The sequence below is a fragment of the Pelobates fuscus genome, chromosome 4 (assembly GCF_036172605.1).
Source record: "Pelobates fuscus isolate aPelFus1 chromosome 4, aPelFus1.pri, whole genome shotgun sequence".
Classification (NCBI taxonomy): Eukaryota; Metazoa; Chordata; class Amphibia; order Anura; family Pelobatidae; genus Pelobates; species Pelobates fuscus.
Window position 1 is genome coordinate 315,711,192 of NC_086320.1, and position 27,907 is coordinate 315,739,098.

General features: G+C 43.0%; 1 protein-coding gene across 1 annotated transcript in view; it reads left to right on the forward strand.

The window, feature by feature from the left end:
• HACL1 (2-hydroxyacyl-CoA lyase 1) overlaps positions 1 to 27,907 on the forward strand; it is a 42,522-nt gene that overhangs the window by 3,291 nt on the left and 11,324 nt on the right. The window contains exons 3-9 of the mRNA XM_063452318.1: positions 185 to 225; positions 5,553 to 5,633; positions 7,721 to 7,793; positions 9,824 to 9,901; positions 11,188 to 11,282; positions 23,446 to 23,558; positions 23,811 to 23,946. Coding sequence (XP_063308388.1) covers positions 185 to 225; positions 5,553 to 5,633; positions 7,721 to 7,793; positions 9,824 to 9,901; positions 11,188 to 11,282; positions 23,446 to 23,558; positions 23,811 to 23,946 — 617 coding nt within the window. The remainder of the gene's footprint in view (positions 1 to 184; positions 226 to 5,552; positions 5,634 to 7,720; positions 7,794 to 9,823; positions 9,902 to 11,187; positions 11,283 to 23,445; positions 23,559 to 23,810; positions 23,947 to 27,907) is intronic.

Sequence of the window (27,907 nt, forward strand, 5' to 3'; positions counted from 1 at the left end):
TGGCAGTAAGTGCGTTATGGGAGATGTAGTCTACAACGTCTGGAATACCAAAGGTTGCCTACTCCTGCCACGCTAATATTACTTAATATTCTTAGATGACCTTTTCTCATCACTGTTCAGCAGAAAGGTGTAAATGAACTTTGATATGGCTATTAACGTAGAATGCTAAAACCTCCTTTTGCAGGCCTGTTATGCGGCTTCAGCTGTTGGATACCTGACCGGTCGGTAGGTAAAGCTATTTCTAAATTTAATTCTATGGATCTTGATTTGTATACAGAAGTAAAATAATCTAAAGCCAATCACCGTGACTGGGGCTTCTCATTATGTAACAGAGTTATTCTTCTGAATTCATCGTAAACCTGCCTTTCTAGTTTGGCCAATCTCATAGTTTGTAGGGTTACAATAATTGGGTAGGGCAAAGCACAGACGTGTGCTATCATGAGCTTTGTACGTACTTTAATATTATTATACACAGAAAACAAGTAAAAAGTAGACGCTCGTAATATAATAGTCTCCAATTATGTATTATATTATATTATGAAGCTGCACCAAAAACAAGTGTAAAAACTCCTCAAAACACTCTTGTGAATATACTAAAATAATAAGGTGCGCTGTGTCTTTAAGACCCAATGTTACAAAGTGCAACAAGTGCAAAATTTTATAATAAAGTGCTAAGTGATATAAAGTGCACTTAAATGTGTAATATTAATAAAATATTATACATACATATGTCCTCTCGAATGAAAATATACATAAAGAGAAAGAGACACAAAAAAACACTAGTGTAAAACCATATTAAAAAATATAAATTTTAAATGCCAAAAGATGCACTCACAAACGTAGAGCAGAATGAGCCTGCTCTAGCTTAAACAGCTTCTTCAAATATAGGACTGCATAGACGGAGATACTTTAAAATATTTATTGCCCAGCACAGCACAGATATGTCACCTTCCTCCACATCCAATTTCAAGTATCAAACGTTCGGTAATAAGCAGCTTCAGGGTGTCGACTGTTCCCTCTGTTCTGTTTGCCACCGTTGTTACCGTCTGTATCCAAGAAAAACTTCCGGGGGAGGGACTTCCTCAAATGCGTGACGTAAGGTGCGTAACTTTCGTAGCTTGCGTGATGCCGTGTTTCGCCGTGTTCACGGCTTCATCAGATCTGCCCATCCATGTCCTATGCGTTCTTATATACCCATCTTAATGGGTGGATTCAGGTGGTTGGCATACAAAGTCCATTCCCTATCGCTGGTATCAATTAAATATATATACAAAAACCTAAAATAATACTTTATTGCGAAAACATCATAATTAAAAATATTTCGTTATAAAACCATATAGATATATTTAAAAAAAAAAGAGGAAATTATATATATTTGCAAACACATAATTTCCTAAAGAGTTATATTTAAAGAGACATACTCAAAAACTTATGAAAAACAGCATATTACTTAACCCCTTAAGACCGCAGGACGTACTATGCCGTCCTTATTTTGGTGGCTCTAAAAGCCGCAGGACGGCATAGTACGTCCTGCGATCTTATGTACTTACCCGGTCGCCGGCGATCGCGGTATGGGGGACTTACCTGGGAGCCCAGGGAGTCCCCCTGCGTCCTCTTCAGCCGCCCAGGGCCATGTGATCGCGAGGTCCTTGCGAGGACCCCGCGATCACATGGATGGCATAGCCGTCCAAGGCATTGCCAGCAGGGGGAGTGCCTGTAATGACAGGTACTCCCCCTGCTGTCTGAAAAAAAAAAAAAAAATGTTAAAACAGTGTAAAAATAAATTATATATACTTAGATCATATATATATTTATTATATATATATATGATCTAAGTATATATATACACACATATACATGCATACACTGTCTACGTGTATTTTAATATTAATATATACATAATTATATATATATATATTAATATCAAAATACACGTACAATGATATTGATTAAATATATATATATATATATATATATATATATAATTCATTATATATATATATTTATATATAATAAAAAATAAATAAATATATAAATACGTAAAAAAAATAAATAAAAAAATAATAAAAAAAATAGATAAAAAATATATAAACATGCGTAATTTCGTTCTAACTGTATTTTAAAATTAATATATATATATTGATATCAAAATACATGTAGAACGAAATAATATATATATCTATATACATAAGTATATACGTATATATCACTGTGTATATACCTATATATAAATAAAAATAATTAAAAAAAATTATATACATATATATACACACATATATATATACACACATATATATATATAATAATTCTACGCATATATTTATGTAATAATTTTACATAATTAGGTCATTTTATTAATTACAATTTGCAGGACCTGCCTGCCAACCCAGGCCAAAAGTTCAGGGAATTACATTGTCTAGCACTATATTTAACTCTGTAACTTTCCAAGACACCATGAAACCTGTACATGGGGGGTACTGTTTTACTCGGAAGACTTCGCTGAACACAAATATTAGTGTTTCAAAACAGTAAAATATATTACAACGACGATATCGTCAGTGACAGTGACATTTTTTGCATTTTTCACACACAAATGGCACTTACACTGACGATATAATTGTTGTGATACGTTTTACTGTTTTGAAACACTAATATTTGTGTTCAGCGAAGTCTCCTGAGTATAACAGTACCCCTCATGTACAGGTTTTATGGTGTTTTCAAAAGTTACAGAGTCAAATATAAGGTTTGCGTTTCAGTTTTTTCACATTAAAATTCGCCAGGTTGCCTTTGAGACCGTATGGTAGCCCAGGAATGAAAATTATCCCCATGATGGCATACCATTTGCAATAGTAGACAACCCAGGGTATTGCAAATAGGGTATGTTCAGTTTTTTTAGTAGCCACTTAGTCACAAACACTGGCCAAAATTTGCGTTCAAATTAGTTTTTTGCATTTTCAAATATTAACACTAACTTTGGCCAGTGTTTGTGACCAAGTGGCTACTAAAAAAGACTGGACATACTCAATTTGCAATACCTTAGGTTGTCTACTTTTGCAAATGGTATGCCATCATGGGGGTAATTCTTATTTCTGGGCTACCATATGGTCTCAAAGGCAACGTAACCAATCTGGCGAATTTCAATGTAAAAAAACTGAAATATGTAACACGCTATATTTGACCCTGTAACTTCCCAAAACACCATAAAACCTGTACATAGGGGGTACTGTTTTACACGCGAGACATCGCTGAATACAAATATGTGTATTGTATTGCAGTAAAAGCAAACAGTATTATGACATTCACAGTTAGAATGTCACGTAGAACTAAAAAAATTTAAAAAATTCTTATTTTCTCCCATTTTTTAAAATATTTTTTTCATATTAAATTATGTTCCATACCTAAATATTTGATGTTAAACGAAAGCCCCGTTTCCCCTGAATAAAATGATATATAATAATGGGGGGTGCATTTAATATGAAAGAGGTGAATTATGGTTGGACAGACATATTGCGCAAATGCCAGGTTTTGTTTACGTTTTTTTGGATCACAACTTGTACATTTGGCTGCGGTCTTAAGGGGTTAAACTCCTTCAAAAAAAAAAATATATATATGTATATATATATATATATATATATATATATATATATAATTTTTTTTTTTTTAGAAGGAGCTGTTTTTGAGTATGTCTCTTTAAATGTGTCTCTTTAGGAAATGATGTGTTTGCAAATATAGATAATTTCCTCTTTTCTTTAAAATATATCTATATAGTTTTATATGAAATATTTTTAATTATGATGTTTTCGTATTATTTTAGGTTTTTGTATATATATTTAATTGATACCAGCGATAGGGAATGGACTTTGTATGCCAACCACCTGAATCCACCCATTAAGATGGGTATATAAGAACGCATAGGACATGGATGGGCAGATCTGATGAAGCCGTGAACACGGCGAAACGCGTCATCACGCAAGCTACGAAAGTTACGCCACCTTACGTCACGCATTTGAGGAAGTCCCTCCCCCCGGAAGTTTTTCTTGGATACAGACGGTAACAACGGTGGCAAACAGAACAGAGGGAACAGTCGACACCCTGAAGCTGCTTATTACCGAACGTTTGATACTTGAAATTGGATGTGGAGGAAGGTGACATATCTGTGCTGTGCTGGGCAATAAATATTTTAAAGTATCTCCGTCTATGCAGTCCTATATTTGAAGAAGCTGTTTAAGCTAGAGCAGGCTCATTCTGCTCTACGTTTGTGAGTGCATCTTTTGGCATTTAAAATTTTATATTTTTTAATACGGTTTTACACTATTGTGTTTTTTTTGTGTCTCTCTTTCTCTTTATGTATATTTTCATTCGAGGGGACATATGTATGTATAATATTTTATTAATATTACACATTTAAGTGCACTTTATATCACTTAGCACTTTATTATAAAATTTTGCACTTGTTGCACTTTGTAACATTGGGTCTTAAAGACACAGCGCACCTTATTATTTTAGTACTTTAATATTATGACCCTACTATTTTGCAGATGTGCATTCTGTAACTGCAAAATGCATTTGCTCGGGCTCTCCTTAAGCTAAAAGGGTAATCCAGATATGGATCCAATGCTCACTGTGCCTAAATGGGTATAGAAACATAGGAACCTTTCGGCCCATCTAGTCTGCCCAATTTTCTAAATGCTCTCATTAGTCCCTGCCCTTATCTTATAGCTAGGATAGTCTTATGCCTATCCCATGCATGCTTAAACTCCTTTACTGTGTTAACCTCTACCACTTCAGTTGGAAGGTTATTCCATGCATCCATTACGCTCTCAGTAAAGTAATACTTCCTAATATTATTTTTGAACCTTTGCCCCTCTAATGTAAGACTGTCTTCTTGTTGTAGTAGTTTTTCTTCTTTTTAAATATAGTCTCCTACTTTATTGTGTTGATTCCCTTTATGTATTTAAATGTTTCTATCATATCCCCCTCGTCGATGAACAATCTACGGGGTTACAATCTCGTGCAGTGAGATGCTGGCATTTCGATTCTGGACTGCCCTTATGGGTGGGATTAGACTGATCTGCAATGCTATAGGTTCTCTATGAAATGGCACAAGTAAACAAAAATACTTTGAGATCTGAATGTGGACTAATCGAAAGGCATGCTATTTTGTCTGTTCTCATATTCTCTGTTTTTGTAGCAATGTGCATTAACATTACATATGTGAGTTCTAAAATTTTTAAATGAGCAAAAGTGTTCCACATATACTCTTTGTTCAGTTGCACATAATTTGTAGTGACAGTTTGCTGACGGAGGGTGGCATATGCCAAAATTGCACATTCCCCACAGTGGGGGCAGTAAAAGTGAGCAGAAAAATGTATACGTTTTCTTTTGCAAATTTTCTAAATGTGCAAAAAAACAGGAATACAATTTAAAGATATTGTCTCCATTTCTCTCTGGAGACTAGTGCAAGTTAGGTTATTGCTGAATTATTTGTATCCATCCTTAATTATGTAATAATCTGCATTTAAAAAATAAAATACAAATTATTTTACTTTCAGACCTGGTGTTTGTCTTTGTGTATCAGGACCAGGTCTCATCAATGCTCTCAGTGGCATGGCTAACGCCAATATGAACTGTTGGTAAGCTTTTCCTTTTCAACTTTATTGAATCTTGCAGAGTTATTGACTACAGTGAGTATTCAAAGTGAATTCAAACTAGATTTAAAATGTGAAAATAGCCGAACTGTGAGAATTCTTGAAGTCATCCATGCTTTCTGTTCAGATACTCTGGCCTTAAAATTAAAATTCACTTTGAATTCTCACTTTATTGAAAAACTCTGTAGAATTTTAAGTACATGGCAATTTAAATATAGTGTTATATTTGTATATGCATCATATTTTCACTTGTTGAATTATGCCTTGCCAAGAATTGTAAGGAGACTCTTCCTTCTTTTTATTTTTTAAACCTATAATTTTTTGTCCCCTGTTGCCATATTCCCATTTTTATTTGGCTGATGATGAGAGCCCCAGGAGACCTATTATTTGTGTGAACTCTCACATGTGAATGAGCACAACCAGTGGCTCATTGAAGATCCCATAAGACCTCTGGATCCTAAATGGTTTTTCTCACAAATAGCCAATTAGATGTCACAGAGCGCCTTTCGCCACATTTTGTCTGAAATCCGCAACTAGTCCTTACTTTGTCTTCATTTCGTTTTATTCTTTTTTAGTTATCTTAAGAATTTAAGTGAGGTTCTTTTGCAGTATATATCAGTTTTTCTTAACAATACTTTTGATTAAAAACTCAGAAGTAACAATGCTGCTTTCAAAACAAGGTTATTTCTCAGAAGTGATAGGAACCATACATGTATAGGATATATAGAGTTATTCACTAAAGTGGATTTAAGGCCAGAGTAGCTGAGCATAATGCATAGCTGACTTTAAGAATGTTTTCAGCTCGGCTATTTTGATTTTAATTTTGAATTCACTGTCAATTCTCCTTTTAATGAATAACTTTGGTACAGTATGTATATATGTATATATATATATATATATATATATATATATATATATATATATATATATATATATATATATACAGTTTTTTTATTACCAGAGCTGGATTTGAAAGTTGGCAGCTGTATACAGACTCCAGTCTACTAGTGGTGCCTACCTTGACTATAAATGTGCTGGTTTTTCCTTTTTTAGATATATTTTGATACACTTTTTCATTTTGATGCCACCTGTCCCTGTTTCCATTATCTCACTATATAACTGAATCAAATTTCTATTCAAATCGTTGAGAACAAAAAATACTACTTGAGATAAGTTATGTTACTTAGTTGTTGCTGTTACACAAATAAATTATGATGTTCTAGGTTTTGGAATACCTCCATTCGAGGGAAGATCAAATGAACAGCATGCCCAGTGTCTCTCTCTCTGATAATATACCATCATCATCTCTGAGTGCCAGGGGAAGGAATTTCTGTATTTCATGTTCTTGCCCCTCTGAATTTCTGGGGGTGCGAGAGGTCATACTTTGCTTCAGTAGTTGGTAGGTAGGAGGGGGACTGATGATGGTTTTGGCAGTGCTACCTATAAGCTCTGGCAGCAGTCATTAATGTCGTGGAATAAAGCCTTTAGAAAACCCAGATTGTTGCCTGGAATGAGTCAGAATTTGACACCATTTAAATATTATTCTTGTTTATTGTCCTGTGCCAGCAGCCTCTGCAGTCTAGGTAAGCAGTAAACATATTTTTTTTATAAAGATATGCTCATGCCTAATGTGTTTTTCAAAACATAATTTTACACTCTCATTGGAACAGTTTCGATACAGTTTATATTATTTATTTGTCATTGCCGATTTTTGTGTTCTTTTTATGTTCCACTTATCCACTTATATGTTGGGCAACATATGTAAAATAAAATATGTATGTAGGATTTTTGGATTGCTTCTGAAAACCAGAATTCCATAAAGTACTTAAAGGTGTTTGATGTTTTTGGCTAGTATTGACTAATATCCTTCAGAAATGCAAGGCTGGCAATCTTAGTAGAGACTAATGCAAAACAATATTATTATAAAAGTTGTCATTGGCTTTTTTATTTTCAGTGGTTACTCTTTTTTGTAAATTATATTTTTGTAAATTATATTTTTTAAAAATGTTTGCGCGTTCTCTCTCTCGATTGGGAGGGAATGTAGAAAGTCATGTTCTTCTTTCTTTTTCTAGGCCATTAATTGTGTTGGCGGGATCGTCTGACACCAATCAGGAAACAATGGGAGCCTTTCAAGAATTTCCCCAGGTACATGCTGTTTTCCACATGCAACTTAAAACTCTGTTTTACCACATAGTGACAAATGAATGAAACAAAACTTGGCAAAGAAGTAGATAAGATAAAAAATCAAGATAAGAGCCACAGTAATAGTTACACTTAAATGTAAGTGGTGCGGACACTGTCAGGAACTACCTAACTTTAAAAAAAACTGGTCATAACCGGACCGATGCATACTACTAGGTCTTAGAACAATTGGGATTAACGTGGGTACTCCCTGGGCTTTAGACAGGCTAGAATAGCTTAAGCAGCAGTCAATAGCTTAAGCAGAGGTGAAGGCGTTTTCAGAAATGTCACAATCTCATAAACAAAGCCAAGTCTAGGACGTCTCAGAACAGGAACTTTTGTCAAAGTATGTATGTGCTATTGGAGACATCTGTGGTGGGCAGAGGAGTTTAAAAATCAAACCCAAGGTGTGAAATGTGATGAAACTGAACTGACGCATAACTCTCTGAGTGGCACCGGGCTCAACACCAATAATTTGAGCTGTGGCAGAGCGTCAAGCATCACCAATGTTGCAGAGATACACAAATGGCATTGTAACGAACCCTGATGTGGTAGCTATGGGTTCGTCTGTTTCCACCTGAACTGCTAGGAGCAAGATGTCACGGTAGTGTACCCCAACACGCGAGATTTCTTCCAACAATAGACCAGATAAAGCAGATACGTCTTACTGGACCTTAGAATGGCCGGACTCGACGTAGAACAGAGAAGTGACAGAGTCAGGAGCGAGCCGAGGTCAAGGGAACAGAGAGACTGCGAAAACAAGAACTAGCCAAGGTCTGGTACACAGGAATCAGTAAGCCGGCAAACAAGAAAAAGCAGGGATAAAGAGAAAAACTGAGTCAAATACAAAGCCAAGGTGAAGCGCGAAAAAAACACAACTGAACGATACAAGCGCTAAAGGGAACTGAATCAGAAACCACGATAGGGCAGGGAGTTAAGGTAAGTATAAATACCCTAGTATTCAATTTGATTGGCCCCTGTCATATCCACGCCCCCAAAACGTGAGTGTATGGGGAATGTGGAATGACAGGGGCCAATGGGAGACCGTTTCACGTTTCGGCTCCCACTGTCCCTTTAAGAGCGCGCCCGAGACGTGCGGCGCGCTCTTAGAGCTAGGTGGGACATGTGACCGCGTCTCGTGGTCACTGCCCGCCTTCGTCTGAACTTCGGGTGAGCCGCGCGCAGCTCGTGCAGGACCGCGCGCGGCGGGAACAGAGGACCTCGACCTGCCCCCGGATAAGGTAAGTACCGCTACACAAGAGTGATTATAGCTCGCAGTTCGGGTTTCCATTAATTTCCTTCTCCAGAGCAGATACAGCTTACTCAGCAACTTCTCCCAGTGTAGTGAATAGTTACCCAAACATCAACCGAAACATGATGAAGGGTGTAACAAGACGCTGCCTCCTTTCGTGCAAACAAGATGGCCGCTGTATTCTCTCGCACGTGGCGTTCGGCTATACAAATGGCGGCCACACAGGGAGAGAGCTTAATTGGTGAATTCCTTTGGGTGAGAATGAGCCAGGGGGTGGTCGGTGGTTCGGTAATTTTGAAACTACCGAACGAATAAATGAACACTGGGGAAATGGGTGAAAGATTGTTCGAACCAAAGTTAGGAAATTCTGGTTTTCTGACAGGCATCAAAGAGGCTCGATTTGAGTCTGCGAAAATGATACACCTAAAGGATGTGAAATTTGTATAGCGCGACGCCCACAACATGCAGTTCTGGGCATCAAGCCTGGTGTCCTGCCCATACTATAGGCAAAGGGTAGGGCTGCTACTGGGGGCAGGGGGGTGGAGGGTTATTGCTGGGACAGGGATTGTGTGACTTGCATCTCTGAGCACAGCAGCTGGAATTCCCAGCCAAGACGTAGTTTAGCTGCTATTACCTTTTTGTGGTTTTGTTGCTTATGTGATCTGTGCAGAAGCATGTTTGGTTGCAATATAGAATTCAACTGATATTGGAATTTTATTTTATTTTTATTTTTTTTTTCAAGGTTGAAACCTGTAGACTTTACAGTAAATTTTCAGCCAGGCCAAGTAGCTTGGAGGCTATTCCTAATGTAATCGAAAAGGTAATTTTCATTTAAATATTTTTTGGGGGGGGAATTGAATAAATGTACTGATTCAGTAGGGTTTCTATCCTAAACTGTGAATTGCAAAGCGTTAAGGATGGAGTTACAAATGTTGGGTAAATTAGCTGTGCTGGAAATAGCAAAGTTGTAAGTTTCCCTTCTCATTTCTCCTCGACTGTGTGTGTAGCAAGTACATTGCATTGTGTTCTAACAGAAAATCTTAAAGGGTGTGGTTAGGGCTGCATAAACAAAGTAACTTCTTAATGACAAAGAATTGAGTTAGACAGCAGTGGCAAAACCGCTTTATTATGTTAAAGTTGTTTTGATGCTCACAATGACCATCTAATTGACCCACACTTGCCACTCCAAGCTGTAAATTCACTTTAAGTAACTGTTTTATCTCTCTTCCTTAGCCCCAAATCATCAGCTATACCTGCAAGGTCTTTTAATTATATTCCGCTCTACCCATCCGCTCACCCTGGTTCCCTCTAACTATATAGGATGCTCTTTAGAACCACAGCCAATCACCTCCTTATTCCCTGCACATGCTATCAGCTGCTACAGTTATCCTATCAATTCTCTCTGCCATCACATACAAATTCCTCTACCTCTTGTCTGATCTCCCCAGTTTAACCTTTAGATTTTAGGCTTACGGGCAGGGGCCTCTCTACCTGTTGTATTGGTCTGTTCTTATTGTGTGGTCTTTCAGAATTGTACAGCGCTGCAGAATATGTTGGTGCTTTATAAATGGCAATAATAAATAAAATAAAAAGTGTGTGTGTGTGTTTGCACTCCACGAAACACTACCAATATCTTTATTGTAATCTTAAGTCTGGCTGACTTTTTTTTTTTTTCATGACTGTAGGGGAAGGGGGAGACATAAACCTAAAGTGTAGGTAAGCTAGAGTGCGAGCTTTGGGGGATAAAATGTTAAAAGCAATTGGTCAGAGAGAAAGAAGTAGGTCTGGGGCCAGTTTTGGAACCTATCACAGAAAGTAAACCTGGTTAGAGAAAATGCATGGCATAACATAATAGCACAATGTTGGATTATATTTTTTAAAAATATATCCGTGTCTTACAGGTTTATTCACTAGAGAGAATTCAAAGTGAATTTCAAATTTAAGGCCAAAATAGCTGAATTGGAAAAATTCTCTAATTCAAGTGTTAACATTCACTTTGAATTCTCACTTTAGTAAATAATATTGTTGTCTGTTCTTCCACTTCATTATTTGGATCTTGATCCTTTTTTTTTTTTAAATAATGTGTGCATTATTTCTTCTCCCCAGGCTGTGCGAACCAGTATATATGGCCGCCCTGGTGCTTGTTATGTTGATATTCCTGGAGACTTTGTAAATAAGAGCATTAGTACGAGTGATGTGAGGTTTGTTTACCTTGTGTAATAAGGTTCTTGATTTTGTAAACCGGTTAGAATTTTGTAGTGGTATAGATAAACCATTAACATTCTAAGTTTTTTATATTCTTTTTAGAGCAGTTGTATATACATTGCAATTAGCAATATTTTTCGATTGCACTATGTATTATAGATCTGTAGTTTCACTTTAAAATGCAGCAAACTCCTGTTACTGAATCAACAAACTAACAAGATACACTTGACCCGTAGCTTTCAAGTAATCCTGGCCGGCCAAAGTTTGACAGTTAATGTAAATGTTAGTTTACAGGGGCCGGGTCATACAACCATTTTTTTATTTTTTTTGTCAAACTGCTAGAAAATAGAGATGACACCTAAGACTCATGATGAGCTGGAGTGGTTATGGTGTTAATGGTTATGGTGATAGTCTGATCTCTGAAAATCTGCTATTTCTTATACTAAAGAATAGCATTATAACATTAGGCATGTCTGATAGGGTTGCATTTTACTTGTAAAATAGAGGCCAAAACCGCTATGTTAAAATGTAGGTGCCAATAAAATACTAATCCGATTTATAATTGTAGACTGTATGTAGTACTTTTCCCTGATTTGATGTCATTTTCTGAATAATTGAGGTTTTGAGAGATTGTAAATATCTGCATCAACCATTGCCTACTGTTGGCACTACATGACTGCTGACTACTTCTATTCTCAATAAGTTTTTATTTAAACCAGCATAACAAAATACTGTCAGCTGCTGGTTTTACTCAGCAGACAGGTACACTTTAAACTTCTTCCAGAGCCTCTTCAGCCTGTTCTTTGTCATCAAAGCGACTCCCCAAGCCCGTCCGGGCATTATTCATTTACCAAACTTGCTGGCGCAGGACCGCCACCGCAGACCCCACCCCACAAAGCCAGCGCCTGTGTAATTATTGATTGTAACCATACAGTGCAATAAATGCTTTAATCACATCTTCCCCTCACATGAAGTGCATCAAAATTTGAAAGAGCTGACCTACCCTGTTCCACTGACACTGATATCCCACGATGCCGCAAGTCAGAAAGAAAGGCTATAGTGGATAACAGGTTCTTTCTGAAGAAGACCAACCAAATTCTCCTACCACACAAATCTATTGATCCCAAACTGTCAGGTATGCTGCTCAAGATGAAGGAGCCAGGGACCTCTCAATCAAGTCAGTCAAGTTCTGAAACTGAGGTTCCAGAAGCATTTGGGGCCCTCCACAAGCCTCTGGAGTCACAAAACTCCAAACTCCCAAAAGGCGAGTAAAGTTAAAAGGTAGATGAATACCAACCGCAGCCAAGGAAAGTCAGTAACTGAAAGCATGTTACATGGGCATGACTTAAAGACAAAAATCAAATGGCCCAGTAGGGATTACAGAATTCAAATAGCCCAATAGGCAGCCCCTCGAACCTGATCCACTAGAGATGACAACCAAAAGCTTGGTCTCCAGCAAGTGAAACACTTTATTAGCCAACTGTATGTAAATCCCCTGGAAGAAATAATCGTAGAGCCCTCTGTTTTCTCCTCAGCGCCTGGAACACCAAAATCTGCCATAAACCCTGTGAAAGTGGAACAACAAGTCTGTACAAACCTACTCGCAAAACCAAAAAAGGAACTGGATAACTATAATAATAAAATGTAAATCTAATAATAGTATAAACATGAAGGTACATGTCGTAAAATAAATTCCTATTAAACTGAAAACCCAGTAAATGAAAATAATCCAAAATGACCTGGCAAGAAACCAAATACAGATTGAATTTTAGATTTTGCCAACACTGCCCGATCAAAAGACTCATATCGTACTCGACAAACCTCTTTAGCAATGCCCTCATTCACCGACGATCCAAATGGGAAGGATAAATGGTGAATGATCCGTATGCTCAGTTAATTTTTAATTTTATTTATTTTTTTAAACAAAGACCAAAGGGGACACCCGCAAATTGTCAGTGACCCAGCCTAAACTTCTTCTTTTCAAGTTTCTCTGACAAGCTGTTCTCCTTGCCTCGAACCAAAAACAATTAGGCGCAAACGTTGCCTCCTGCGATACATCCAACAGAATATGGAAACCATCCTTAAAAAAACACCCTTTCATAAAGTTAAAGCATCCCTACACTTAGGTTACTGAACGAGTCATGTGAGCAGCCTTTCTGCCTTCACTGGGGTCCTCGCTCTAACTAATGTCGTTCTTGGGAGGGACTTATCCAGTTTGAAACCGTGCACTGTCATGTTTGCTTCCCTACAATGGGAACACTTGTGATTAAATCAACCGCTGCTATACCACCTACAGTAGCTCTCATTAAAGGGCCAACAGATGCCCTTCTTGTGACCTGCTGACACTCTTGCAGGAGTGTTGGTGGAAAATGGGTGGGCTACACAGAGTCATAAGTAGCAACCAAAGGTTACGGTGCTGTTCTCCAAAATCCAATTGAGCTCAAATCGCCAAATCTTTCTTTTTCTGCACTGCTAGTCATGCTGATCAAGCACTGACCTCCGTATAGCTTGTAGGCAACCCAAATGAGGTCCAAATAGGTGAAAAGCGACCAGAGCCCTCAGGAAAAAAGCCTTGGAACCACTTTCCAAAAATTCTAAGCAATTGCTTACCTTTGTCCCCCTCCCCGACTTCCCTTTTGCCGTGGTCTGTCCACTGACTCACCCTTAATAATTTATTAAAGCCAGCGTAGCAACATTACAAGCTGGACTCAGAGAGTGGGTACTACTTAACTCTACTGGTCCTGAATCCATAACTCCCAAAAGGGACACCTCAGGACAGGGAGGGTATCTGCCCATGGACCCAGCAGCCCTGAATCCTGCGCAGGGGTGAAGCGCTGTAACACTGCCCTGAGCAACTGCACTACTTCCCTGTGATACCCACTACCCCCCGCTGACTCGGTCTGCGCAGCAGAAGCGCAAGCATATTCATGACCCTGAAGCAGGGGAACCAGTCTCTCCATCCTCTGAGAACCGAATGCCAGGAAAACTGCACTTCGCTTTCCGAATTCCTCCTGCGAATTGCCTCAGAAACCAGTGACTGAAGAACATTCTAATCCCAAATGACATCCGAATTCAATTACAAACTTGCCTCAGAATGCAATTCGCAAACTTCTCCTGAATTTGATCTGGCACCACCGAATGACGTAGGGGCCTGTGAAGTCCATGCAGCGGTGCATATGGACATCACGTACGTGCCCCTGGGGGAGGTTCGAACATCACTCCATCTCCCTGGCATGTGGCCGCATGCTCTGATGTGACCTCTTGCCCAGCCAGAAGAGAGGGGCTAGGGCTCAGGAACCTTACCCGGAATCCGGCGCCATCTTGGGAATGCGACCCAGATCTGGAAATTTGACACCTGACACTCTACCAGACCTTCTCCTCACCGCAATCCCCAGGATTTTAGTCCCCAAACCAGCCTCACAGGTGAAGAAGCTACTTCTCTTTCCGTTCCATGTTTTCCCAAGCCCTCCATGAGACCTTCTGTTAAGGAAGCATAGGGCTCTCACCATGAGCCCTATGGGAAAACTTGCAGCAGAGTGAGTAATGCTTCCTTCGACATCTCTCAAACACTAGCCATTTTATTTGGGAGGAAAACTAAATTTCATAAATGTAATTTTTACAGAGACTACCAGAGGAAAGAAACTGGCAGGCTCCCTCAGCATTGTTCGCCAGTAGTCTGGTAATTTTTCTCAGAATTCCCTGCTTCCAAATGTATCAATTTGGTTGGTATGCCAACCCCTCAGGGCAGCAGTCATACTCCCCCCTCCCTCTTCGCTCCGGGGGTTGACCTGATATTTATGAACTACATTAAACATGTCCGAGAAAACTGGCCTGTGAGTTGTCCCTCTACTAGAGTGTTCTGTACGAAGTCTGCCCTTTTGGCCAATGGAGCAGCTGTCAAACATACATTAGACCATTGGATGTACTATTAGGGCCTTGATTTAATGCTCTTGGATACGCTTTTCAAATTAATATTAAGCTTTTTTTTTTTTGTGTCAATCTGTTTTTATTGAGGTAACGTTTATCAGAAATTCCGTAAGCATACGGTGTGTAAAACAATACAAGAGTACAGTACATACATGAGTAACAATATTTTTCAAAGGTAGACTTTGCTTAAGAAAGGTGAGTTCCGTCTGATTGCTAGTTAACACCCGTGGGGAAGGGAATTTGATAGTCCTGTGGATTAGTAAGAATGGGCCTTTGTGGCTGGGCGGCTTTCCCCTTTAGGGTCAGCGGACCATCTGGTGCGATTATGGCTGGGTGTTGGCCATCCTTGTGTCACTGCCTAGTACCCTGAAGTACTCTCCTTGTGTTCAACCGTTATCAGTTAGGGTCTGTCTATAGTGGGTGTTGTGTTGGGCTCCCGTGCCCTCTTAGTGAGTTTTGGGTCAGTTCCCTTAATTAGGTGTGGGTAAGTATAGATGTCCAGCAACCCGGTGGCATTGTGTCATCGCGTATTTGTACGCCGCCCCTCGGCTTGTGTGCCGGGAAGGGCGAAGGCCTGCTTTGCCGGGCTAAGTCTGTCTGTGGCGGTCATTGTGGGTGTAGATGTATGTTGTGTGTGTGTGTGTACGCGGCTGAGTGTTGTGGCTGTCTATGTGTAGTTTGGCGAAAGCCGGTTTATCCTATGCATCTCGAACTAGGTACGAGTATCGAAATATACAGGAGAGAAAGAATGAAGGACAGAAAAAGAGAGGAAAAGAGAGAAAAAATAAAATAAAAAAAATAATAAAAGTAAAATAAAAAAGGGTGCGTGGGGGGGAAGGTAGGTGAGGGAGGGACTGTGAGGTGGGGGGGACATGGTGTGTAAGCTGCGTGGTCCATCCTCCCCGCGGTGGTGCGGGGTCTGTGTGGCCCTCAAGCCTCGGATCGGGTCATCTAACTCGTGCGGGGGCTCAGATCTCTGGGGACTCAGGCTACGCCTCTAGAAATGTATAGTCTCCATGGGTACCATGTCAAGGCGCACTTATCCGAGCGCTCTCGCAGGGAGGCAGTCAACGATTCCATGTCGTAGATACTCTCCACCCTATCTATCCATTGCCTGAACGTGGGTACCGAGGGGCCCTTCCAGTATAGGGGTATGAGCGTTTTCGCGGCGTTAAGCAAGTGGATGGTCAGGGAGTTTTTGTATGCCTGCATGGGAATAGGTGTGTGGTGCAGGAGCATTGGTAGCGGCTGTAGGGGAACGTCATCGCCCGTGATCTCTTTGATCTTGGCCTTGATCATCTGCCAGTAAGGTTTGATACGGGAGCACGACCACCAGATATGTAAGCTAGTGCCCCTTTCGGTGCCACATCTCCAGCATTCGCCCGCGTCCGACCCGTATATGTGTCTGAGAGAGTCTGGTGTTCTGTACCATCGTGTTAACAGTTTGTATCCGGTTTCTTGAAACTTCGAGCTGATTGAACATTTATGGGTGAGGAGGAATATTTTGTTCCATTCTTCTTCAGTTAGCTGGGCTCCGGTCTCTCTCTCCCATTTGCTCGTGAAACCCAGAGGGAGGTTCTCTCCTGACCTCTGGATCATAGCGTATAGGAGCGAAACCCCGTGGTCTATATGCCGTCTGTCCGTGCACAGTCGTTCGAATTCCGTGAGTTGGCGTTGGAGTTGCGTTCGCCCCTGTTGTTTGGCATAGTACGTCCTAACTTGGTGGTAGTGGAATTTGTCTAGTTGAGTAGGTTGTCGTTCCGCCATCAGGGCCTCGAGTGGTAGGAGCGTTCCCCCCGGACTCCACTGGCGCATATAGAACCAGTCTGTCTGTCGGAAGTTGTGTAGGGCGGACGGTTGTAGGCCCCCCGCCAGTCCTGGGTTGTGAGTAATGGGTGTAAGCGGGCTTGGGGAAGTGGTGAGTTGATGGGCATACCGCTGTCCGCACCAAACCCTGAGGGTGGCGTCTATCATCGGGTTCTTAGTTTGGAGATCCGAGAAGGTGGAGCCCCCGAGCCAGAGCCTAGATGGGATGGTGCCCCGGGACTGTTGTATTTCCATGGATACCCATCGTTTGGTGGTGGGACGCGCGTGCCAGTCCACTATTCGGTGCAGGTGCGTGGCCCTGTAGTACGTGAGCACTAAAGGAAGCCCCACCCCTCCAGCCGTCTTCGGTCTCTCCAGGATCGACCTGCGAATGCGCGGCTGTCTCTGGTTCCAGACAAACCTGCGGATAGCTGTGGACACTGATTTGAAAAACGTCTGGGGGATGCTGGAGGGCAGCGCGGCAAAGAGATACAGCAGCCTAGGAAGGACATTCATTTTGACCGCATTAATGCGGCCAAACCAGGAGATGTATTTCTGTGTCCATCGCTGGAGGTCCCGTTGGATGGTCGCGAGGATAGGGAGAAAGTTCAACCTGTAGATCTGCGTCAGGTCAGCTGGGAGCCAGGTACCCAGGTAACGTATCTTTGTAGCGCACCATGAAAAGGCGAACTGAGTACTGAGCCGGCGGACATGCTCCTCCTCCTGCATTATCGGCATAGCTTCGGATTTTTCCACGTTTAGTTTCAGGTTGGATACCTGTTGATAGGTTTGAAATGCCTGTAGCAGGTTGGGCATGGAGATCCTAGGTTGTTCCAGGAAGAAGAGCATGTCGTCGGCATAGGCCGCCACTCTGTGCTCCTCAGCCCCCACCCTCACCCCCGTTATACCCCCGTCCTGTCTGACCGCCTCCAGGAATGGTTCTAGAGTGAGGGCAAACAGGAGGGGGGACAAGGGGCAACCCTGGCGAGTCCCATTGCATATCGGGAAAGACTGCGTCAGGGCTCCATTGATACGGATCCTGGCCGTCGGTGTGGTGTAAAGTGCTAACACCCATGTTCGCATGTGGTGTCCAAATCCCATGTGACGAAGTGTTTCGTCCAGGTAGACCCAATCCACCCTGTCGAACGCCTTTTCGGCGTCCGTGGAGAGGAGGACTGTGTCGCGTCCCGAGGTCCTCGCGCTATGTATGACGTTTAAGGCCCGTATCGTGTCGTCCCTAGCTTCTCGTCCTGGGATAAAGCCCACCTGATCTGGATGTATGAGATCCGGCAGGATCCGTGATATCCTCCGGGATAAGGCCTTTGTGAATAGCTTCAGGTCTGCATTTAGTAGGGAGATTGGTCTATAGCTCGAGCAATTGGAGGGGTCCTTTCCCTCTTTGGGTATGACCGTGACTGTAGCTGCTAAGGAGTCCGTGGGGAATCGTCCCCCTTCTTGTATGGAGTTTAAGCCCCTCAGGAGGCGGGGCAGTAGGTTGTCTTGGAATGTTCGAAGGTAGGCTATAGGAAGGCCGTCTGGGCCTGGAGCTCTGTGTGGTTTGGAGCATTTCATGGCAGCGGTCAGTTCCTCCAGTGTCAGGGGTTCGTCGAGTTCCTCAGCTAGTTCTGGAGTGAGTGTGCGGGACACGTGTCGCGTTAGGTATTCTGAAACTCTCCTGCGGTGGTTTTGGGCTGCAATCCCTTGTGTGAGCTTGGATTGGTTATATAGGTCCATATAGTAGGTCCTGAAGGCGGCCATAATGCCTTCAGGCATTCTGGTACTGTGACCGGGGCGTGTGTGTATCTGGTGGATATGTTGGGTTCTACGTTTCTCTCGGAGCACTTGTGCGAGAAGTCGACCGCTCTTATTTGAGTGTTCATAGAAGTGTCTGGTGGATTTCCGCATGGTGTGTAGTAAGCCCTGAGATAGGTGGTCTCGGAGTGCTCTGCGTGCCTCTGTAAGCCGTAGGTATGTGTCGTCTTCTAGGGTCCGTTTATGGGAGTTTTCTAGGTCGGCAATCTGTGTTGTTAGTTCTAAGATGTGACGGGCTCTGTCCTTCTTGCGTTGCGTGCTGATGGATAGGAAGTGACCTCGAATAACGCATTTATGTGCTTCCCATAGCGTCAGTGGCGGCATGTCGGGAGTGTCGTTGTTGTCAAAGTATTGTGTGATAGCCTGTAGTGCTGTGGTGCGAGTCTCCAGTTCGGTCAGTAGAGTTTCATTAAGTTTCCATTGGCGCTCGGCGGGTTTAAATAGCGGGGAGCTCAATATCACCGATATCGGGGCATGGTCCGAATGGTTTATAATCCCTATATCCGCATCCTGGAGTAGAGCTAAACTTTCTTGGGGCATAAATACATAGTCTATCCGACTGTAACGTTTGTGTACTGATGAGTAATATGAGAAATCTTTATCGTCCGGGTGGGCCACTCTCCAACAGTCGACCAGTCCCATTCCGTGCAGGGCTCGTCTTATTGAGCGTAGGCAGTGCGCTGGAATAGTGCTGGTCCCCCTGGAGGAGTCGACTCTCGGGTCCAGAGGAACATTGAGGTCCCCCGCCACTATGAGCAGGCCGGACCTGAATTTTTCTAATTTGGCTAGCGTTTTGGCTAGGAAGACATGCTGTATATACACGCGAATGTGTAGGTTTGGTGGGCAATGGTACCTTTCAGGAAGATATACCTCCCTCCAGGGTCCGACATCGTGTCTGTATGTTGGAATGGAACGGAGCTAGCAAAAAGAATCGCCACCCCTGTTTTCTTAGAGTCTGGGTGGTTGGCATAGAACCCCTGCGGGAAGCGACTGTTCTCCACCTTTGGCGAGTCTTGGCCCCTAAAGTGCGTCTCCTGCAAGAGCGCAACGGACGCTTTTTCCGCCCAGAGCTGGCGAAGAAGTTGGGACCGTTTCTCCGGTAGGTTTAGCCCCCGTACGTTGTTGGACCATACTTTAAGTTGTGCGGGGGTGAATCGTCCCATGTCTCTCTGGCGTGAGTCTCCCCCTCCGGGCCCTGTTGGGAGAGGCATGGAGCAGCAGCCCACACGTGGATTAGGAGAGGAAGGTGGGAGGGGAAGACGGGAGGGAGAGAGAGAAAGAGGAGGAGGAGAGTGAGATGAGGAGAAGAAGAAGAAGAAAAAGAAAAAAAAAAAAAAAAAAAGGGGAAAGTGAGCAACAATGAGCCTCGGTCGGATGGAGTCGTTCGGTAGCTGCTCTTCTGCAGTCCTGCCGAACTCCGACCAAAATATATACAGTGGGTCTGTTGCGTGGGGTGCGAGAAAGGTCACCTACGGTGTCTGTCGCACGAACGTGAGTGTTGAGTGTGTGGCTGTCCCCAGGGGCTCCCAACCCGCCGGTCGCAGCTATGTGATGAGTGTCGTAGTCTTCCCGTTATACCTCAGAGTATGGGGTGTCCCGGTCAGTTTGTCCGCGTCATCGTCACTCTATGTCTCTGGCCTGTCTCTCGTGGTATGTGGGCGGACCCTCTACTGTTTCTCTGGCCTATCCCCTGTTAGCAGCCCCCTGCCTCTCTACTAAATGGCTCGCCTGTGACCTCTACTCCCTAGGTCCTCCTCCCCTCTGGCCCGTCTGTCAGTCAATCTAGTCAAGCTAGGTCCTGTGTAGGCCGCAGTCCCCATAACTCTCGTGGTCCAGGTCAAGTCTGGGCATCCAGCTTTATAAGTGACGGTTTGCAGTGGTGAATAAACAACTGAACCAAACAACCAGTAAAACAATTTAACCAATTGTAGCGTGCCTCCTGGGCATAAGTTTGTGCTCCCTCTCGGAGCCTCCCGGGACGCGGACTTCCCACCCCTCTCCAGCCCCCCACCCTAGCCAGGGTGGGGGAGAGGCTAAATTGCCCTTGGGCCGTGAGGGGTGTGACGGGCGCATAACCATCTCTCCCTCCCCTCTCTCCCCTGCCATCCTGGCAGGTCACGGGCCCCCCCTCCCCAACCAACCCCCGATCTTTAAGGCCGCCTGCCAGCAAGCAATCCGTGAACCCATCTATCCCCCGTAGACCTTCAGCCCCCAGGGGACAGGTCATCAACAGCTAGCTGTAAACTCTGAGGCAGTCCGGATGATCCCCGCAAGTTCCCAAAAACATCTCCCCATGGCTGCCCTCCTCCTGGGCTTTCGGAGATTGACCTCTTCTGCTATATGAGCCCAGGCCCCCGGGAAGTGGTCACCACCTACCCCCACTGGGGACGGGGCCCACCCTTGGGATCCATCGGGCTGCTGTGAGCTGGGGAGTGTGAGCCCGACCCCCGAGCCCCCCTCCCAAACAAGCTCATACCCCCCTGGGACTGCTTGAGGCATTGGTGGCCTACCCTTCCTTGCCTCTCTCTGTATGCTTCCCCTTCTCGGCCCATACCCCACCCAATTTGTGACTTCCAGGGGGTAAGGGAGTGTTCGTGCAGCGTTAGGGACCCTTGGCCTGGGGGGATCACAGTACATACCCAGGTCGATAAGTCTCAGTGTCTCTGTGTGCAAACGCATTCCCAGGGAAGTTGGGTCACTTGCGGTATTCCGGTGTGATGGTCACAGGGGCCCCTGGGCCACCAGTCCGGCAGGAGCGCTCCGATGGGACCCGCGCCCGGGGAACCCCTACCTTCTACTCCTCTGAAGCATTGGGGCCACCTCGGCGCGTGGAAGAGCTAGGCGGATCCCCTTCAGCAAGGTTGTCAGCCGGGACAGTAGGGCCCGCGGGCCTAGCTGGCGTGTTGTCAAGTATCCAGTTAGGGATAGGAATCTCTGGGAGGCCCGCAGCGCGCAGGAATCGGGGAATGTCATTGGGCCATCTTACAGTGAGCCAGTGGTTGTCTATTCTTGCTTGCAGACTGAAAGGGAATCCCCATTTGTACGGGATCCGCTTCTGCTGTAGGAGGCCGGTGAGTGGCCGTAGCGCCCTTCGGGCATCGAGGGTCAGGGTGGAGAGGTCGTGGAACAGAGATACTTGAGAGTCCATGAATCTAATGGAGCGACTAGCCCTGGCAGCTCTCATAATAGTCTCCTTTAACTGGAAAGATTGCAGGCAGCAGATCAAGTCTCTGGGTAATCCGTCCCTCCTCGGTGCTCTGAGAGCTCTATGGGCCCTTTCCAGGCAAAAGTCTGACGGTGCTTCTTCCCCCAGGAGTTGTGTGAACAGGCCCTCTAAAAGTTCCTTTGGGGATTCCCCATCGGATTCCGGCAGGCCTCTAACGCGGATGTTGTTGCGCCGGCCGCGGTTCTCGAGGTCTTCTACCTGGCGTCGTAGTTCTAGGAGGAGGTTACCCTGTCGTGAGGTCGCCATGTCGGTGGCCTGTTGGTGGTGGTCAGCTTGCATGCGTTGGACCTCCAGGTCATCCACCCTGTGTTCCAGTGTGGTCAGGTCTCTCCGAACCGCCGTTATTTCTTCCCTAATAGCCGTGCGGAGTTCGGCTACCAGCTCCCTCTTGTCCTGTCTGGTAAGCATATTTGCCGATATGGATGCCAGTTCTGCGGACATTCGCGTGAAGGCGTCTCTCTGTGGGGAGTCTTGTGTAGGGCTCGCCCGGCTGCTCGATCCTGGGGACGCGGGCGCCATTTTGTCAGGGCCTCGAGCTCCGGTTATGCCTTGTGGGGTGGAAAGATATTCATCCATCGGCCCGGATTGCTGGCTCATGGTGGTCTGTCGTTGACCAGGGGTAGCCCCCCTTTTCGGTTTGCCCATATAGACGGGGACAATTGCTATGTTTAATGGGCTTTGGCGGGTTGGGGCCTAGGAGCTCTCACTGCCTGCGTCCTACTCCATCGGCAGCCTAGCCACGCCCCCAATATTAAGCTTTTAAAGGGATTTTTCAACAAATTCAAATATCATAGTATATGTAATATATTTAAAAAAAATTTTTTTTTTTTTTTTAAATTAGATTTTTAAAAATAATACATTATTTTAAATGTTTATCCCAAACAAATATTACCTCCAGGCCAAATCTCTGACACTCTGGACCCCTAAAGCAAGTTAGCTTGTTGAAATGCTTTATCTGTGAAGTGTTTATTTTATTTTTTTACAAAAACCTTGTTATATACTCCTGCTGTTATTTAGACAACCGGTCCTGTTATTTCCTGGTTCTCTAGCCCAGAGCACCTGCCTTGCAAAGATCTCTCGTTGAGCTGCATTGGGAAGTCTGTGATTGGGCAGCCACAGAAAGTGTGGGCGGGGTTATAATGGGAGGGTTTGCAATGTCTGCAGATAAGATATCTTCAGGTTTTGCAAGCTGTTTTTAGATAGATATACCCCCAATGAAAAAAATGCATAATAATATGCATGCATGTTTTAATTTGGGGTATACAATAAATGGTGGTTTTATTTTATTGCGGGCAATGGAGTGTCCCTTTAGACATGCAATATCTACAGATGGGCTGCTAGCACCATGAAAAGTGTTAACTACCATCTCTCTGATGTCTGACCTTCAGGTACCCTGATTGCTGTTTACCAGCTCCCATCAGTCTGGCTGATACATTTGAAGTGCACAAAGCGTTGCAGGTCTTAAAGAATGCTCACCAACCCCTTGTAATAATAGGGAAAGGTAAGTTACCTGCCACTTCACTTGGTGTGTTGCCATGGCAGTGTTTGCATGCAAGCTTTATGCATAGACCCAGTGAGAGCATGACATTCTGAAGTCTGGTGTAATAAGGGTCACTAGTTTAAGGAATCTTATCTGTACAAACAAAAACAAATCATACATTGAAACATGTACAGAAGGATTCAAATTTGTAATTAATCTATATGTGTGTTTTTTGTTTTGTTTTTCTTTAATTATCTTTTCTGTTATTTTAAGGGGCTGCTTCTTCACGAGCAGAAAACAGCATCCGAAGATTTGTGGAAGACTATGGACTTCCATTTTTACCCACTCCTATGGGTAAAGGAGTTGTACCCGACAATCATCCAAACTGTGTATCTGCAGCACGATCCAGGTGAGCTTCATACAGCATTTTTATAACACACGAGCAAACTGAGATTTTTCATTTGTGGCATTCAGTTATGGTAAACACATGTTGGCAGAAAAAAACAAAAACAAACTAGTAATTCAAATTTCCTTCCACCTGACTATTATCCCGACGCTAAAGAGCTGGTTGGATTTGAGAAACCTGAAATCGATCTCTCCCCATTGCTTTGTATTGTTAGACTTTGACCATTCATAGATTTTAGTTAAAGCGGCACTGTCACGCCAAACTTACCTTTCCCTAATTGCTTCCTCTTCTCTCCCTCTGTCAGGATCTGTTCTTCTTTTTCTTCCTAACTGATCTAGTTTTCTTTAAAACACAAGACAAGTAGAGACTATTATGTATTTTTTACTACGCTTGCCCAGCAATTCCCCAAGTAGTAATAATTCAAAGCAGGTATAGCTTTTCCCCACAGACATTGGTCGAGACTGACTGCTGGGAGTGAACTGTTTTATTCAGGGCCACACAAGGCCTTTTATACAAAAGCCCCTACATGGTGTTTCCAATACAACATTACAGGGTAATCCTGCCCATAATACTCTGTGCCTGAGAGATAATTACATGGGGGGGGGGGGGGGGGGGGGGAACATAATTAAATTATCTCTCCGGTACAGAAAAATCTACAATTTTTATGACACCCCAAAACCTACATAAAAAAACAACCATGTACCTCCTCAAGTCTCATATCCCTGGATAGCCTGGATCTATGCGCACAACATATCCAAAAATTGCTCAGATCCCGCAAACACAGCGAAACGCCACTGGGGTAAAGTTTTGACTGACCACACACGAGGCTCCTGCCCAAAATCGTTCTATAGAACAAGCGGTAGCGGTCGGTCTCTTTCGGGAGTACGAAAATACCGAACTTAGGCTTGAGCCGGTATGAAGATGGTGTTCACCTCATTCGTGGGGATGATTACACCGAACAGTGTTCTTCCAGGAGGTATAGAAACGAACGCAGGCGGGAATGGAATTTCAGCAGTGTTAGCGAGGTCAGGTGGGGGAGGACAATAGGTCCCCCCCCAACCCTTATTGTTATTTAGGGCCTCACCCTCTGCTCAGTGGTGGGGATTGGGGGGAGGGCACAATAGGTTCCCCCTTTAGTTTAATAGCCCCTTCTAAATTACAGGAAGTTTGGGAAAAGTGAAAGGAGGCATTGCGAGATCATGGAGGAAAGGTGAGAATTGTGGGGAAATTGCTTTGACCACTGGAAATTATTTATTTATAAAATATTTTACCAGGAAAGATACATTGAGATTTCTCTTGTTTTCAAGTATGTCCTGGGTCCACAAATCATTGCAAGCACACTGTGTTCCTCCACTGGTCAAGCGTAGGAAACTTCCATAAGACAAAGTAGTCCCTACTTTGTCTTATGTTTTAAAGATAACTAGAGCAGACAGGAAGAAATGAAGAACAGATCCTGACAGAGGAGGAGAAGATGAATCGATTAAAGAACGGTAAATTCGTCATGACAGTGCCGCTTTAATAATCGTAATATCTTAGAACCCACACCCGCCCTTATTGTATCTTAGGGCCTCAGGGGGCGGGGGAGGGTGGACACATCATGTGGCATTCACAGAGGGATTCAAATGTGGGGAAGTATGGGATACAAGTGTGAGATGAGGAAATATGGGCAGATGGACTATGTAAAGGGAGAGAGGGGAATATAGGGAGAGGAAAACCGTAGGGCAGAGGGACACAAGTGAAGGGATAATGGACAGAATGGTTATGCAAGGAGAAAGAGGAAAATATGAGAAGGATACCAGAGGACAAAGGGACACTAGTAAGGGAAGAGGGACTATGGACATAAGGATACAAGCAGAGGAAAAAGGGGTATTAGATATTTTGAACCTGATACAGCCATTTTATATGCTTTTGTATGTAATGCCAGAAGAACCGTTATCTATCCCCATCCTTGTAATTTTGGGGATTTGGAACGGATGAAACAAATTAACATTAATTCCTATAGGAAATGTTGATTTAATTCTCGAACAAATCGGAACTCTAACAGTGTTCTGAAATGGATTAAGTTCAAGTTCCGAGGTTCCACTGTACTAAGTAATCTTTACTTAGTATTAGTAACTTTGGCTGAAAGACCAATTTAGGCCTTTCCACCTTTTAGTAGATAGCTCCCTAATACTGTGGGAATTAGGGAGCTATTTACTAATCTGCTGCAAGATGCAGCCGCGGCACGAATAGGATTTGAGTTTCATTAATTTGAATGAAATTCTGATCCAACCAAAGTCCCGAACTTCGTCCTAACACGATAGGACAATCATTTTTAATATGTTTATTCGACACAGCCAGCCAAAGTGGGGCTACGCATGCCAGCGAGGTCTTGTGAGATTTCCTGTATCGGAGGGGGGAAATTGATTTAGTTAAGACTGGGGGAGTAGAACTCCAAGATATTTAATAGCTGTGGGGGGCCCAGATGAAGGGAAATTGTTCTTGAATGGACAATTTCACTGTAGGAGTGATGTTGAGTGCTAGGATTTCACTTTTTGTAAAATTAACTTTGAAATTAGAAAGCTTATTGTACCAGGTAATTTCTTTGAGGAGATGTAGCATGGCATCAAGGGGGTTGAAAACCATGAACAGATCATGAGCGAATGCTGCAACTTTGTGTTCGTGTCCAGCCTGTAGCCCTTGTATACTTGAATTGAATCACATACCTTGGAGGAATGGTTCCATTATCAGAACAAATTAAGGAGAGGAAAATGGGCACCCCTGCTTCGTGCCATTGCCAATGTTAATGGGATCTGATAGCTGTCTATTGATTTTAAGCCCAAGAGAAGGTGTAGAATATATCGCCCGAAGCCAATTGGTCCAAAGCCCATAGCTTGTAGTGTGCCAAATGGCATAGAGCAACCCTTCCTGTCAAATGCATTTTCAGCATCGATTGAGTGTAAAGGGCTCTATTTAATAGAAAGTTTGGAGATGTACATGAGATTCAGCAGTTTTGGCATGTTATTTTTAACCTCCCTCCCAGGCACAAAGCCTGCCTGATCAGAGTGGACTAGGTTTTGCAATAGTGTATGTGTGGATGTTTTGTGTTGCAGTTTTGAGCTGTGATCCTAAAAGGGTCAGGTAACTATAGATGTTGCTTTTGAATACTGAGGGTTTTGAACTCTTCGTTTTGCAGCTACAAGAGTTATATTACTTTTATGACTGTATTTCCTTTTAAATTAATACTCTTTAAAAAGTTCCTGATACTTGTTAGATTTAGATTTCTTTTTTCTGTTATTGTATTTTTTTTCCCGTCAACAATAGAATCACAATAAACGTTGTTAGTTATGCAATATTTCCTTTAGCCTGATCCCTCTTTGATGAAGTCATCAATACTAATATCTTTTGTCCAATCATATGCTTCTCAAAGGAAGTGTAGTGAACACACAGCACATGCACAAGAATTCCCACGCTCCATGGATCCGATGCCTCTCTGTGAGAAGCATTCCATACACTCAGTGTCAGCATGATGGGAATTATGATGCAAAAAATCCTTTGAAGGTCTTAAGGAGGAAGTGACTCACGTAGCTGTCTGACAGCCACTAAATGCGTTTTCACACAAATGTAAATATTGCTGTTTCTCACAAGTAGCAATGTTTTTGACTTTATCCAAGAAGAGGAGCAACACCTATGTTCTAAAATAGCTACATTAAGATGTAGTGTAGTGATTTTGCTGCTTGGTGTTCTTTTAATTTTGATTCCAGAAAGTGAGAACCATCATTTATAGAAAAGGCAGTTACTGTGTGGTGTATGTGTGTGTGTGTATATATATATATATATATATATATATTTTACCTCTCACCAGGTAAGATTTTTGTTAATAAATGAGTTAAACAAATAAAACTGACAAATGCAGGAAGGAAACTGCCAAGGCAGATTTCAGCTTTTCACAACTGTTGCCTGGATACCGTCTTTAAGTTTTGTT